The sequence below is a fragment of the Panthera onca genome, chromosome B1 (genome assembly GCF_046562875.1).
Source record: "Panthera onca isolate mPanOnc1 chromosome B1, mPanOnc1 haplotype 2, whole genome shotgun sequence".
NCBI classification, from domain to species: Eukaryota; Metazoa; Chordata; class Mammalia; order Carnivora; family Felidae; genus Panthera; species Panthera onca.
The window spans coordinates 41006894-41023163 of NC_138342.1; the positions used below are offsets into that span (position 1 = coordinate 41006894).

General features: G+C 39.7%; 2 protein-coding genes across 15 annotated transcripts in view; one reads left to right on the forward strand and one right to left on the reverse strand.

Annotated features, from left to right (window-relative positions):
- FRYL (FRY like transcription coactivator) overlaps positions 1–16270 on the reverse strand; it is a 267113-nt gene that overhangs the window by 248764 nt on the left and 2079 nt on the right. The gene's annotated exons all lie outside the window — the stretch shown is intronic.
- LOC132693334 (uncharacterized) overlaps positions 1–16270 on the forward strand; it is a 37057-nt gene that overhangs the window by 2678 nt on the left and 18109 nt on the right. The window contains exons 2-3 of one of the 4 annotated variants that reach the window (XR_013555292.1): positions 4330–4401; positions 6731–6940. Coding sequence is in view for 1 of the 4 variants with exons in the window: in XM_078446134.1 (XP_078302260.1) it covers positions 4330–4401; positions 7592–7823 (304 nt within the window). In the remaining 3 variants the exon portion in view is untranslated. Of the gene's footprint in view, positions 1–229; positions 2544–4329; positions 4402–6730; positions 6941–7591; positions 8046–16270 lie in introns of those variants that run through there. The other 3 variants (XM_078446134.1, XR_013555293.2, XR_013555294.2) reach the window with 3 other exon arrangements.

Consider the following 16270-nt stretch of genomic DNA (forward strand, 5'->3'; position numbering starts at 1 on the left):
TTCTGTCAAAAGATTCCCCCAAAACAACTATAGACCCATAGACCAAGATAAAGGAAAAAGCAAATATAGCAAAATGTTTATAACAAGTGAATCGAGGTAAAAGTTAGACAAGAGTCCACATGACTCTTCTCACAATTTTATGAGTTTTTAAATTTTTCTAAAATAGGTTTTAAAAGTGGGGAAGATCCAAAAGAAGCAGCACTCATTCTATGCCCTTCTCTCCTTTTAGGAAGTGAGAAAAGGATACTTAGTGCAGCGGTAACCACCGCCAGTAAAAGAAAGGTCAAGACCATCAGCTGGGTCACCTGTGGTCGGATATTCTGCAAAATGCTGCCAAAAGAACCAAAGTGAAACACCAGGATAAACAAAAAGCTAGTCAGGAAAGTCATAGCTCTGGGGTGCCTGGCTGGCTCAGTTGGTAGAGTAGGTGACTCCCGATCTCAGGATCGTGAGTTCAAGTCCTATGTTGGGTATAGAGACTGCTTAAGAAAAATCAAAATTAAAAAGAAAAAAAGAGAAAGTCATGGTTCAAATGTGGAAAAAAAGGACAGGATTTCGAGCAACTAATGGATTACAGGAAGAGAATCCATTTGTCTTTGACACTAGAAGCATCATCCTTCTATTGGCCTGGGTCATGATACTGGCATAGAGAGAAGGAAATGTCACCATAATTACTTCATCACTCTGCAATGAATATCTGCATAATAATTAAGACATCAGACCAATATAAAAACCAAGCACCAAAGCCTTCATTAAGGTTACAGAACAGAACATAAATGTTCTCCACCTTGTCAGTGTAAAAGGCACAGCTGACAGAGGTTGGAAGCTGGAGTGAGAGAGAGCAAAAACAGAAAGGACAAGCAGTGGGAAAGAGTAGGATTTTAATTTTGAATCCCTGAAGACTAGAAATCTCTAAGCATATTCCACTTGATCCATTTTTTAACAGTTTTTATTGAAATATAATTCACATACCATAAAATATACCAGTTTACTTTTAGTCTTTTTATTACTGAGTTATTACAGTTCTTTAGAGAACTTCGATAGAAGTCCCTTATTAGATAGAAATTGCAAATACTTTCTCCCATTTTGTGGGTTGTCTTTTCACTTTCTTGATGGTGTCTTTGAGGCACAAAAGTTTTTAATTGTGATAAAGTCCAATTTATCTATTTTATTCTTTGTTGCTTGTGTGGTCAGTGTCCTACCTAAGAAGGCTTTGCCTAGCCAAGGTCAGTAAGATTATTCATATTTTCTTCTACGAGTTTTATCATTTCTGCTGTTACATTTAGGCCTATGATGCATTTTTAGTTAATCTGGGTGTATGATGTGAGGAGGAAGTTCAAATTCGTTCTTTTGCATGTAAATCTCCAGGTTTCTCAGCACAATTTGCTGAAAAGACTATTCTTCCCCTATTGAATTTTCTTGGCACATTTGTGTAAAAAAAAAAAAAAAAAAAAAAACCATTGATCATAGAGCTTTATTTCTGGATTCTCAATACTATTCGGTTGATTTATACGTACTGACACTTTAAGGTGAAATCCAGGTAATGTAAGTAAGCATTTTAAAGCGTATGGCTCAGGGCACCTGGGTGGCTCAGTCAGTTAAGCGTCCGACTTCGGCTCAGGTCACGATCTGGCAGTTTGTGAGTTCGAGGCCCGTGTCGGGCTCTCTGCTGACAGCTCAGAGCCTGGAGCCTGTTTCTGATTCTGTGTCTCCCTCTCTCTCTGACCCTCCCCCATTCATGCTGTCTCTGTCTCAAAAATAAACATTAAAAAATAAATAAATAAAGCATATGGCTCAATACCACACAGTACATTCACAATGTTTTACAACCAACACCCCTATTTCCAAAACCTTTTCATCATCCCACATCCATCAGATAGTCCATCCTCATTCCCCATGACCTTGGCAACCACTCATCTAATTCACATCCGTATGGACATAACAGTCCTGGATATTTCATATCAGTGAAATCACATGTGATCTTCTGTGTCCAGCTTCTTTCACTCAGCAGGTTTTTGCGGTTCATGCACTCTGTAGCGTTTATCAGTAGTTCACGGTTATGGCTGAATAATATTCCATTGTGTGGATAAGCCACACTTTGGTTATCCACTCATTAGCTGATGTACATCTGGGTTGTTTCTACGTTTTAACTAATGTAAATGGCTATGTAAGTACAGAACTACTATAAATATTCATGTTCAAGTATTCGTTTGAGTACCTGTTTTCAATTCTTTTGGGTACATATGTAGGAGTAGACTATCTGGTTCATGTCATAATTCTAGATTTAACTGTTTGAAAAACCACCAAACTGTTTTCCACAGCAGCTGTGCCATTCTGCTACCGGCAACGTACAAGGGTTCCAATGTCTCCCTATCTTCACCAACATATGTGATTTTCTGTTTTCTGATTCATTCGCATGTGACATCCGTCACTCAACACAATACTCCAGGTGTTGTCTGGACGGTACAGAATAAAGTAAGACTAACACCTTTCCTCTTCTGAACCTCCTCCTGCTAAGTCCCTACTAGGAATCTATGCAGGCTTTCTCGTAGTCCCATTACATTTTATATCCAGATGGAGTTTATTACAGTAATTAAAATACCTAAGTTGTTTGTATTCAACCACATCTCCCTCACTCCTATAATTATGCAGATGTTTTCTCAACTCATATACAGGACTTCATATCAAACTCCTTTAAGTTATCATGGTAGCCTTGGCCCACCATTTCAGTCAGAAATATTTTTTAAAGTTACCCCTAAAAAATACATTTCATCCAAAAATGTGATAAGCGTAGTATCAATGTTTTTATTCACATTACAAAAATATGGACAGCAGCCTTCAGCAATAGGAATTTTTCTCCAGTTGTCATGAATTCCCTATCACTAATTTTTATTTATTTTTTTATCTTTATTTTTGAGAGAGAGCGAGAGTGCGAGCGGGGGAGGAACAGAGACAGAGGGAGACACAGAATCCAAAGCAGGCTCCAGGTTCTGAGCGGTCAGCACGGAGCCCGATGCGGGGTTCGAACCCACGAACCGCGAGATCATGACCTGAGCTGAAGTCGGACACTCAACTGACTAAGCCACCCAGGTGCCCCCACTATTACTAATTTTTAGAGTTGCTACTCAACCACTCATATTTCCACCTGATTTTATGGTCACCCAGCCCACACTCCTCCACTTGTCAACAGAGAAAGGTTGCAGAATGCCTGTCTGAAATTCACTGATACTGCATTCTCTGCATTCTCCTGACCCTCGGCCTAATAATCCTACCTAAAAAGAAGTATGGTTTGGGGCACCTGGGTGGCTCAGTCACTTACGGGTCCCAATCTTGGTTTTGGCTCAGGTCATGAGCTCACAGTTTGTTCTGAGCTGGAGCCCCGCATCGGGCTCTCTGCTGTCAGCACAGAGCCCGCTTTGGATCCTCTGTCTCCCTCTCTCTCCTCCCCTTCCACGTGTGCACTCTCTCTCTCAAAAATAAACAAACACTAAAAAAAAAAAAAAAAAAACAGGGGCGCCCGGGTGGCTCAGTCGGTTGAGCGTCCGACTTCAGCTCAGGTCATGATCTCACGGTTCGTGAGTTCCAGCCCCGCGTCAGGCTCTGGGCTGATGGCTCAGAGCCCGGAGCCTGCTTCCCATCCTGTGTCTCCCTCTCTTTCTGCCCCTCCCCCATTCATGCTTTGTCTCTCTCTGTCTCAAAAATAAATAAACATTAAAAAAAAATTAAAAAAAACAACTAAGGTTTGTCTAACATAATTGTCTCTAGTGAGCCCATGTAATACTTTCCTTTAAAAATATAATCACAGTCAATGTTTTTAGTACATAAAACACAATGAACTCAGATTAAGTCATACTACATTTCAAATCTTATTTGGAGTTTTATATAGCAACATCAAACTTAATACAAAGAAAAAGCAGTATGTATCTCGTGTTATACTTGAGATTATCAAGACAAATGTGTCGTCAATTTATTGTAATTTAGGTTTATACATCTTTTAAATTCTACAAGAGTCTCTCCTCAACCAGAAAAATTCAATAGGAAAAAAAAACATTTTCCACCAATCCAAAGCAAAATGAGATTTTAAGAACTCTTGTGTTTCTAGTAATACAGATTATTTTATTGAAACCAGTTTTCCTAATTCCTTTAAGAGCATATTCCTCACTCAAAAATCTCTTTTATGAAGCCTTCTTAGGTTGTTCAGGTCTAAAACAGCCTCCCCTACTCTGCCCTCTCATACCTACTTACTATCCTTACCACTCACTTTAACATCTGATGTTTGGTATTTACTGCTTGTTAACAGTTGGCTAATTTACCTATTGTCCGCAACAGGCTCCTGCAGAGAAGAGATGCTCATTCATTTCTAACCTCATCACCACAACATAGTATAATGCTTATGAAAAGGTAAGCACTCAAGTTCTTATATTAACTTATATCGCATATAATAGTTAGAAACCTATCCAGAATTGAAATCAAAGAGGAAATTATCTGATAAATGTGAAGACATTTCAGAGTATTGTGGTCCTTTGGGGTGACTGCAGTGTGGTAACTAAGGGAAAGCAGCGTCAAACAGAAGGTTCTCCGAGATGAGAGAGCTCCGTGCATATTTCCAGGTAGCAGGCAAGGAGGCAGGAAAAAATGAAGACACAGGAGGTGACGGAAAATATGGAAGAGATGAGATTGTGGGGCTCAGGAAAAAGAAGATAAAGGACATTTTTCCTTCTGAAAAAGGAAAGCTAGCTACACAGATACATTGAACCAGACAAGGGTTAACTTCAATAGGTGATTTTTAAGAGAGGAAGACCATGTTTATTTAGCTAATATTTATCAAGCAAGCACCATGTCAGTTTCCTGTAGTGCAATCAATTGCTGCAGTGACAAATTATCAGAAACTCAGTGGCTTACAATACATTATCTTACAGTTCTGGAAGTCAGAAGTCCAAAACAGGTCTCACTGGACTAGAGCCAAAGTGTCGGCAGAGCTGGGTTCCTTTCTGGAAACGCTAAGGATAATCCATTTTCTTGCCTTTACCAGTTTATAGACGCTGCCCACATTCCTCAGCTCCCAGGCCCCTTTTATCTTCAAAGCCTCGGTGGACATTTGGTTCCTTCTCATGATGCTATCTCTCTGGTCCTGACTCTTCTGCATCCTGCTTCTCTTAAAGACCCTTGCGATTACATTAGGCTCACCAGATAACCCAGAGTACTCCCTTTCAAAATTAGCTGATTAGCAACCTTAATTCCACCTGAAGCCTAAATCCCCTTCAGCTGTGTGATACAACGTCCTCAGTTCCGGAGATTAAGATGTGGAGGGAGGCCGTTATACTGCCTGCCACAAGCACTATGCTGAGTGCTTTGTTTGTATCTTTTAATTTAATCCCCACAACAACTCTATTTTACACGTGAGGAATCTGAGGCCACCCCACTTTCAGACTTGACAATGACTCATAAGAGATACTACTATAATAATATTCACTACTGGTGTAACTGAACCAGTAGAATCAGGATCCAGATAACACAGCCTCCACTGGTCTGTCCCAAAGCCCTCACTACCCTCTCTCTACGTGTGTGTGTGTGTGTGTGTGTGTCAGGGTGAAGGGAAAAAGGCTTCTCCTTCTCCCATCAACCAAAACCATATCCTCTTTCATCGTGTGAAATCTCTGTGCATGATTTTGTAAATCTCTCCACACCATGCTGCATTCCACTTAGGCTTTGGTGTATGCGATGAGGTCATATGGTAGTATGTTAAGAAATAAGGCAACACTGGGTGTTATAGGAAAGCGATGAATCACTAAATTCTATTCCTGAAAAAAATAGATTTTGATTTAAAAAAAGAAGTAAGGCTAAAATTATTTCATTTGTAGATTCCTTCCTAAATGGTATAATTTTAGGTTCCAGATTTGAACATATAAATTATTTTTATAACTATTTCCAGTATTCAGATATATCCCCCAAGGTATAATATATTGGATTAGAGATTATCAACATTTTAATATGTCTCGACACACATAACCCATTATTTTTCAGGATCCCATCAACCATACATATAGGAAAGTTTCCTTTTTGAAAAAAAATGATTGCAATATAATTGACTTCCAGGTATCTCTCCTCATTTAGTAATGAACTCTTATGTTGTTCCATCGCTCTCCCTAAACACTTGGGTAACAATAATTTTCTTTCCATGTCCTAAAAAAAGGCTCCAGGCATAGGATGGAGATCAGGGAAATGGTCTGTGATTGACAGCAAAAGCCTTGATGTTACATGGTTGGCAAATGACTTGATTGAACTTTCGTCTCTAGAGCAGCCATTGTTTTTAATGTTTATTTATTTTTGAGAGAGACAGACAGACTTCGAGCAGGGCAGTGGCAGACAGAGAGGGAGACATACAATCCAAAGCAGGCTCCAGGCTCTGAGCTGTCAGCACAGAGCCTGACATGGGGCTCGAACTCATGAACTGTGAGATCATGACCTGAGCCAAAGTCGGATGCTTAACCAACTGAGCCACCCAGGTGCCCTGAGCAGCCATGTTTTAAAAAGATTTATTTATTTTTGGGAGAAAAAGCGCAAGCGGGGAAGGGGCAGAAACAGAGGGGGACAGAAGATCCGAAGCAGGCTCTGCGCTGACAGCAGCAAACTCGATGGGGGGCCGTGAGATCATGACCTGAGCCAAAGTCAGATGCTCAACCTACTGAGCCACTCAGGTGTCCTGAGCAGCCATTTTTAATCTTTTCAGGATCATGGACTCTGCTTTGAAAGCTGATAAACCTATGGACCTCTTCTCACTAGAAAAATGCATATGCACTCACACTCAAAATTTTTCATACAACCTATTTTATTGCATTTTAAATCTACTGCCATCACAGACCATATAAAACTAGTCTTTACAAGGATATCTGTATGTCTCACTTTTGGTTGTGTGCCAAAATTTGCTACACCCAGAAATAAAAACCTAAAGTATGCAATAAAACGAACCAAACTTTAATTATTTTTGACAAATAGATACCAAAGTAGTGATGACTGCTGGCTGTAGAGCCTCTGGCACCAAAACATGGTTCTCAGGGAAAACCCACCTCTTTTACATTATTCCCCAGGGAGGCCTGGGAAAACACGGGTGTCACAAGGCTCAGGTCCCAACAATAAGGAAAATGATGTTAACTGAATTTAATGAGTGTTTCCCAAAATAATAACATTTTATACTTTGTATACTTATAAAAAGGAAAGATGTGCTTTGGTTTGAAGTACGCTCCACACCCAATGTAGGGCTTGAACTCACGACCCCAAGATCAAAAGTCACATGCTCTACTGACTGAGCCAGCCAGGTTCCCCTAGGAAAGACAGGGTTTTAAAATTGGAAAACATTAATATACATGTAAATATTTGAGGAAAAAAGCATACCAGACCTACTAGTTCAAAACGTATTAAGCTCAAAGTGGAGTACCCACACCTGTCAGAGACAGGGTGATGATCATGCCGCTGGGGTGAAAAGAAAATCCTCTAAGACTAAACGTATGTGTTATCTTAAATTTGAAATTGAGCCTTACGAATACTCAGTACGTGAAATCGACACCAGCACGTTCTTCCCTTCCTGCATCAGGCTGCCGCAGCCTTGTGGCCTTTACGTGAAGAACGCCAGTTACCACGGATTGCCTCACTCGACCTCCAGTGTACCTCTAGGCACCCTGAAAGGCACCTTTCCTAGGAGTCTGGGGGTAAGCACGGTTGTGGAAGTAAGAGTTCTGTCTACAGCATCACTCCAGCGTCCAGTCTCCAGCTTCCTGGGTGGCAAGAAGCAGAGTGGCAGGAGCCACAGAGCGGAAGCTTTTTGATCTGACTTCCCAGTCCTGAGCCGATGCGCTCCGTCTGTCCCGCAGTTTCCAGAGCGGCCACAGAGGTGGCACAAGCTCTGGCTCCCAGTACAGGGACAGGGACGGCGGTGCCTTCTGAGTTCCCCTGAGGGGTCACCTCTGGATTGTCGCCCTAGAGGAGCTGTTAGGCTCTTCTAACAGTTCTGTAAGCATCTTATACCCTTTCAGTAAATCTCGTCTTGTTTCAAATACTCAGAAGAGTTTTGTTTGTGGCACTGACTGCACACACAGTGTTCTAGGAGGTCCAAGTAGGTCAAGGAAAGAAGGCAGGCTCCACACCCTGGAGGGGCTGTTTGTGACGCCCTCACTGGTTTGTTCACTTTCAGCAAACTGCCACATCCTGCAGCTTCCTTGGGCCCAATTAAGTACATCTGCAGATCTCATTACAATTATGATCTCACTCACTAATGGGTTTTCAAACAGTTTTGCAAACGAACAAAGTGAAAAAGAGACAGCGAGACAAACCAAAACACAGACTCTCAACTATAGAGAACTGAGGGGGGCAGGAACTAGCATGGGGGAAACAGCTGATGGGGATTAAACGTGCCCTTGCAGTGATGAGCCCTGAGTGATGTATGCAACTGTTGAATCACTATATGTACACCTGAAATGAATAGAATACTGTATGTTAACTATACTAGAATTAAAATTTTTTTTAACTAAAAAAAAAAATAAAGACTGCCAGAATTGGATACTTAATTAAAGTATCAGTAACAAATAAGAACAGATTTTTGCAAGGGCTCCTGGGGGGCACAGATGACTCTTGACTTCAGCTCAAGTCTTTTTTTTTTTTTTTTTTAATGGTTATTCACTTTTGAGAGAGAGAGTGTGAGCAGGGTAGGGGCAGACAGAAGGAGAGACAGAGGATCCGAAGCAGGCTCTGCACACTGACAGCAGCAAGCCTGACACGGGGCTCGAACTCACGCACCATGAGATCATGACCTGAGCCAAAGTCAGACGCTCAACTGACTGAGCCACCCAGGAGCCCCATATCAGCTCAAGTCTTGATCTCAGAGTTGGGGAACCTACTTAAAAAATTTTTTTTTAATTTAAAAATAAAAAATGAGAGTTTTGCAAAGAAAGGTGGATTAAATATAATAAAGCAAAATACAAGCAAGCAACAAGAAAATGCCAGAACTGACAACTGTGTGTTAACAATACCAGTACTTTATCAAAACTGTAAGGTAAAAGTGATTATCTTGTAAACTGTAAAACTATACAGCTTTCAGAAGAAAACAAAGGAAAAACATCTTTGAGACCTACCACTGGACAAAGAGTCCACAGATGTGACACCAAAAGCACAATTCATAAAAGAAAAAAAAAATGATTGAATGCACTACATGAAATTTCTAACTTCTTCACTGTAAGAGACCCTGTTAAGAGGATGAAAAAAAAAAAAAAAATTTTTGCCACTCACGTATCTGACAAAGAGCTTATTCTCAAAGCTCAGTAATAAAAAACAATCCAAATTGTTCATTAGGGAAACAATTTGCCCACTGGGAAAGACAATTAAAACCACAATGAGGGGGCACCTGGGTGGCTCAGTCGGTTAAGCACCCGATTCTTGATTTCGGCTCAGGTCATAATCTCTCGGTTTGTGGGTTCAAGCTCCATGTCAGGCTCCACACTGATGAGGCAGAGTCTGCTTGGGATTATCTCTCCCTCTCTCTCTCTCTGTCTCTCCCCCCCCCCTCCAAAAAATATGAATAAAAACTTAAAAAAAATTGTTTTAACCACAATGAGATATCACAACTTTTTAGAATGAGTAACATTTTAAAAATAGAGAAAATACCAAATTCTGACAAGTGTGTGGAGAAACCAGATCTTTCATACGTTGCTGGTGGGAATAGCCACTCTGGAAAATAATCTTATAAAATTCACCATACACTTACAATATGAACCAGCAATTGCACTCTCGGGCATTTATCTCAGAGAAATGAAAGCCTATGTTCACACAAAAACCTATACATGAATGTTTAGAGCAGCTTTATTCGTAATAGCCAAAAACTAGAAAACAAATCATATGTTCTTCAACAGGTGAACAAACTGGGACTATGGCACATCCATACAATGAATACTAAGTACTCAGTAATAAAAAGAAATGAACTACTGATACGTTGGACAACTTGGATGGTTCTCTAAGGCATTGTGCTGAGTGCAAAAGTCAACCTCACAAAGATACATACAGTATGATTCCATTTATGTAACATTCTCAAATGACACAGTTATAGAGAGACAGAACAAATTAGCTGTTGCCAGTAACCAGGGAAGTGGGGGGGGGGGGGGGGGGACTTTGAGATGCATGAGGGAGTTTCTTGCCAGTAATGGACCAGTACTGAATCTTGATTTTAGTGGTCATTAAATGAATCTAGACATGAAACGTTATCTATTGCACAAAACTATACACACACACGTACACCTGAATGAGTGCATTAAAAAAACACGAAAACTGGGGCGCCTGGGTGGCTCAGTTGGTTAAGCATCCGACTTTGGCTCAGAGCATGATCTCGCTGTTTGTGGGTTCGAGCCCCACGTTGGGCTCTGGGCTGACAGCTCAGAGCCTGGAGCCTGTTTCAGATCTGTGTATCCTTCTCTCTCTCTGCCCCTCCCCTGCTCGCACTCTGTCTCCCTCTCTCAAAAATAAATAAACATTAAAAAAAATTTTTTTAATAAAAAAATTTAAAAAACCATGAAAACTGAATATGGCTACTTAACAGTACCGTACCAATGTCAGTTTCCTGATTTAATGTTAGTAACGTCACCTTACGTAAGATATTATAACCAGGAGAGCTGAATGAAGGTTACACAGGACTCCCTGTCTATCTTCACTACTTCCCATGAGTCTATAATTATTTCAAAATAAAGGGTTTTTTTTAAGTGACGGTCTTCAATCATACTGATTTTTAAGATTACTAATATTCTAAATGTATCGAAAACATAAAAATAATACATTTTAAATTGTTCTACAATGTTTTTCAACGTTATCTCATTCTTGTTAGGGTCTTACAATGTACAATATATGTGGTATGTAGTTTACAGCAAACGGACATACTGAGAATGCAGACACAATTATTTATACTGCTGGGGTGTGACAGGAAAACTGGCAGATCTCTACTAATAGAGGCTACAAAAGTCTAAGATTCTATCTGTCCCTTGAAGGTTTTACTTAGGGAAGCACATACAAGAACAGGAAAAACAATGGACTGAGAATTGAAAAGAACTCTCTTCTATCTAAACTTGCAGTTTAAACAAGTCACAATCTCACTGTCATCTACAAAATGTAAGGGTTGTATCAGATCATTCCCAAAGACATTCCAGTTCTGAAAACACTAACTCCACGAATTCTACAACAGGAAAAAATGAAGCAACCATAAAGAAATATATGACTAAAACTCTAACCAATATTTGCTGAAAGTATACTAAAGTTTCAATATTGCCAGGAATATTAAATACAAGACATAGTCTAAGTTATCATTAACACAAACATCAAAAAGGGCACCTCCAAAGACAATTTTACCTAAAAGAAAATAGATTACCAAAAGATCCAGGTGACATGTAAATATCCAGGTAACAGGCAAAGGTGGCTATTTTGCATGCAGCCTCATGGTTCTTGAAGGCCTCTAATTTCTGCTCTTGGAATTACATTAGGTTCTGAATTGCAACAAACGATATACCATGCATTCAAGCATCCTGATGTACAAGCTTGGGGATCATGATGCGGAGCAAGTAGAATATCAAGACATCTAAGAAAGAATTCTTTTCCTCTTTTCCATCCACTTAACTAATTACTCACCATCCACTTGACTTAGTAAGACAGAATTTTAAGAGGTCTATTATTCAGGGGAAGCTAAACCTCCACAAGGTAATAATCCCATCCTATTACACAACCCGCTATCCAGAAACATCATCTACCTGAAACAGAGTCCAAAACCAGGGAAGAAGTGAGAGTCATCTAAGCAGTAAAAGCCAACAGAACAAGGTCCTAGCACTAAAGGACCGGCTCTTCTGGCTCCTTATTCAGAACCTTCTATCATTTTTATCCACCATTCAACGAGTGTAGTTGCAGATTCTACTCTTACAGCACACTAAAAATATCAAATTAGAAAGGCAAGGAAAGTACGAGAAGCAGGTATAATGAGAGTAAAGAGATACAGCTAACAGTAAAGCAATAAGCAAATCAATCCCCAACCAGACATGATTTAGAAAGGAACAGTTTCACCAACAAATGAATGAAATACAGTGGTCTGCATGCTGCTGCCTGAGGAAACTAATGGCTGGAGGTTCTTCTGCAAATAAATCATTATGTGCTCATGGGCGCCCAAGACACGTGAAACACGGAACCACTAAAGTGGTGTTTTTTGGGGGCGCCTGGGTGGCTCAGTTGGTTGGGTGTCCGACTTCGGCTCAGGTCATGATCTCACAGTTTGTGAGTTCGAGCCCCACGTCAGGCTCTTGCTGACAGCTCAGAGCCTGGAGCCTGCTTCAGATTCTGTGTCTCCCTCTCTCTCTGTCCCTCCCCTGCTCGTGCTCTGTTTCTGTCTCAAAAATAAATAAAAACATTAAAAAAAATAAAAATAAAGTGGTGTTTTTTTAACCAGTATTATAGACAGCATAATCCATCTTAAATTTTTAAATGAAGAAACAAAACTGAAAATTGTATTTAAATTATCCATATTCTAGCATTCTTTAATATTGGAACTAAATTACATCACATCTGAATTTTACCATGAAATAGAGATATAACAAAACTCAAAACAGAACAAAACAAGGAATCCTGAGTTGAAATATTATGTTAAAATCCATTCAGGCAACAGATCATACGTGTGAATACTTTATGACCTAAAAAGTGAGGCTGCATTACAGTGAGTGAACAAACTAATATCCCTTTCTCATCAACTCCGACACCCTTTAATAAATAAAACGATCAAAACACAACACTTCAACCTCTCTCAAGTATGGATGCTCTGAAATAGAGGTGTATCTTACAATTGCTGTCACCCAACAACAGGATGTAGTTGGTGAAAATTTTATCTCCTAGAAACATCAAGAAAGCAGCAGCATCAAAGTGTCTTAGGTCTGATCAAAAATGGCCACTCAAAATAATCTTTAAAAGATAGGGGCTCATGGGTAGCTCAGCCGGTTAAGGTCCGACTTTAGCTCAGATCACGATCTCAGTTTGTGAGTTCAAGCCCTGCGTGGGACTCTATGCTGACAGCTCAGAACCTGGAGTCTGCTTCGGATTCTTCGTCTCCCTCTCTCTCTCTGCCCCTCCCCTGCTCTCTCGCTCGCGTGCTCTCCCTCTGTCTCTCAAACATAAACATTAAAAAAAATTTTTTTAATAAAAAAAATTCTAGAGCTCATAGATTTATTTATTTTAACAGTCTCCATGGCCCCCAGCACCCTGCGGAAGACCAGATTTGTTTGCTAGCATACTTTGGCAGAAGCTATGCAGAAAAATAAACAAGAGTGAATAATAAATTCACCTGGGTGTGCCCTTTGTTTACACTAGTTTTAATCCTCAGGTACCACTCTGCCTATTTAAGGATCCTACACAGAGAAGCTCACAATTTTGGTAGAAATAGACTTAATTTTATCTTCAGTGCTAGGCAAGTACACAGAGTAGGTGCAAGTCTCAATAAAAATCTGCTGAATGAATGGCGATTTCTCAGTTGATTAGGCCAACTGACTGCTTACAGCTGGGTTTTCTATTAAGGAACCTTTGGAAAACCATTTTCCCCGTAGGCTAGCTTAAAGAATCACCTAAGACAACAGAATCTTATCACCCAATTCATCAGCCCAAATTGTAGCTCCTTTTTTTTTTTTAAGTTATTTATTTATTGTGGGGGGAGGGCAGAGAGACAGAGAGGGAGAGAATCCCAAGCAGGCTCTGCTCTGTCAGCACAGAGCCGGATGTGGGACCCGAACCCACAAACCATGAGATCACGACCTGATCCGAAATAAAGAGTCAGACCCTTAACCCACTGAGCCACCCAGGTGCCCCTGTAGCTCCCTTTTTATAAGGAGCAACATAAGGTTTGAATACAACCTGTGTATGTGATTTGATAATGAAGAAATGTCTTCCCACATTCCTCCTTGGGCTACTATGAGGAGTGCCTGTTGGCAATCTCAAAGCAATTTTTAATGCTCTCTAGAGATTAAAAGAATCAAGAAATGAGAAGAGATTAAGTTTAGAAGTATGTACTCCAAACATATTTTATTTTATTTAACGTATTTATTCATTTTTTGAGAGACAGAAACAGAACATGAGCGGGGGAGGGGCAGAGAGCAAGGGAGACACAGAATCTGAAGCAAGCTCCAGGCTCCGAGCTGTCAGCACAGAGCCCGACACGGGGCTCGAACCCACCAACCTCGAGATAATGGCCTGGGCCAAAGTTGTCATGACCTGAGCCAAAGTTGGCCGCTTAACCAACTGAGCCACCCAGGCGCCCCTGTACTCCAAAAAGTATTTTTGGGTAAAGGCAGGTAAACTGTTCAGCAACACAGGTTTTGACCAGTTTTTGAAATGTTTTGAACACACACTAGTGGTAGCCCTGTATCTCAAGAAAAAGTAGAAAAAACATAACTGAGCCCAGAGAACTGGGTAATAAGTAAGTGTGTAAGAACTGATTATCTTTCTCCATTCCCAATAAACACAACTTACTAATTAAAACTTTCAAATATGATGGTTTAAGGCAAGTCCTACCAGAAGGTAATAAAAGAAGGGGGAAGAACTCGAAGAATAAACACCAAACCATTACCAGTAGTTATAATGTGATCATGGAAGTGTATGGGGGGCATTTTTAATTCCCAAACTCTACATTTCTTTTGTATCAATGTTTTACAATAGCATATGTATCACCGTATTGGTGATAAGGGGAATATGGTTCTACCTCTAAACACACATACACACTTTCTCCAAATAAAAACAATTTGAACTTCTTTAAAGCTTATGGTTTTTTCAGAATACTGGTGGGATAACAAAAAAATGCTCCAGTATTTTAAGCAACCACTAAAAAGAAAAAAGAAAAAAGAAAAAAGAGGGAGGACCTCCAACATTTGTTAATGGTTTTTTACCAAAGTCTACAATCTAATGAAGAAAATACAAACATAACCACACCTAAGTCAGAGCATGGCTTGTGCTGTAAAAGGTTTTATAAGAGCAAGAGGAAAGAGCAATCGCTTACGATTAGGAGAACAGAAGAAGAGCGTGCAGACAAGGTGACATTTGAGCTGGGTTAGATGGATGATCCCTCTAGCGAGGTAACAACAGTTGAAATTCAGAGCACATGCTCTGCCCCAAAAAAATATTTTACAGATAAAAATAGTTCAAGTAGAGAACATACACCCAGCCAACCCCCAAACATATTTTATCTTTTAAAATTTCTTTAAAACTATAAAACCTGCTGTATAAAGCAATGAAAATTTTCCCATCTCACCTAGATTTCTCCTATACCACTATTCCTTTACCATTTGGGCACGAGTCCTATGTCGCGGTCACTTTGCACCTGTTACTGTGCTGAGATATACACTGTCTTTTTCCTATGGATAATAATTTTGCATCTTCCCATTAACCTGTATACCTTTGAGAGCAATGACTGTCATCCATTTCTACTTTATCTTTCCATAATATTCCTTAAATAAATGGATACTCAACAGATATCACTGACAAGTTAAACCTAGTTCTAATAATTGTGACAATTAGCTATCACTATCACAAAAGACGTCCGTGGAACAGGTATTGTAAACAATTAAATCACATTTTTTGTACAAAGAACTAAAAGCATCCTAGATGCTTCCCCTAGACACTGAACTAATTGCTGTGCTTTGGTATAACTTGTTCACAAAGGTGCTTATTAAAAAAAAAAAAAAAAAAAAAATTAAGTCTCTGAAGCAGCCTTTACAGAACATTATCTCTTTGTCACAAAGTCCTAAGACAACATTTATTGTGACACAGTGAATTTGCACAGAAATGAAGGACAGTCCTAGGTCCCAAGGATCTCAAGGGACAGTTCACAAACTCAAGAAATATCTTGGCACTGTGTATATGGAAGACAATGTGTCTAAAACAATACGAAAAGCACACAGGAAAAATGTTTTCCAAGAAGCATAGCCTAGGTATTTCAAAGATAATTCTTTCTGAAAGTTCAGATTCTCTCCTCTATTGTTTAAGCTGGAAGTAAACTAAGAAATTTGGAAACTTGTTTTAATCTTCTACTTACTACATTATGAGATGGAAAGGAAGATTATGGCTGCAAGCTTGACATCATTATCACAGAAGAGGATCAAAGGGGAAGGAGGAGAGGAATATAGGTGTAACAATGCTAGATACTATCAAGATTACTACAAAAGAACATGTTTTTTTGTGTGTCTGCACTTCCTAAATTCTGTGGGAAGAATAAAGTACTTCT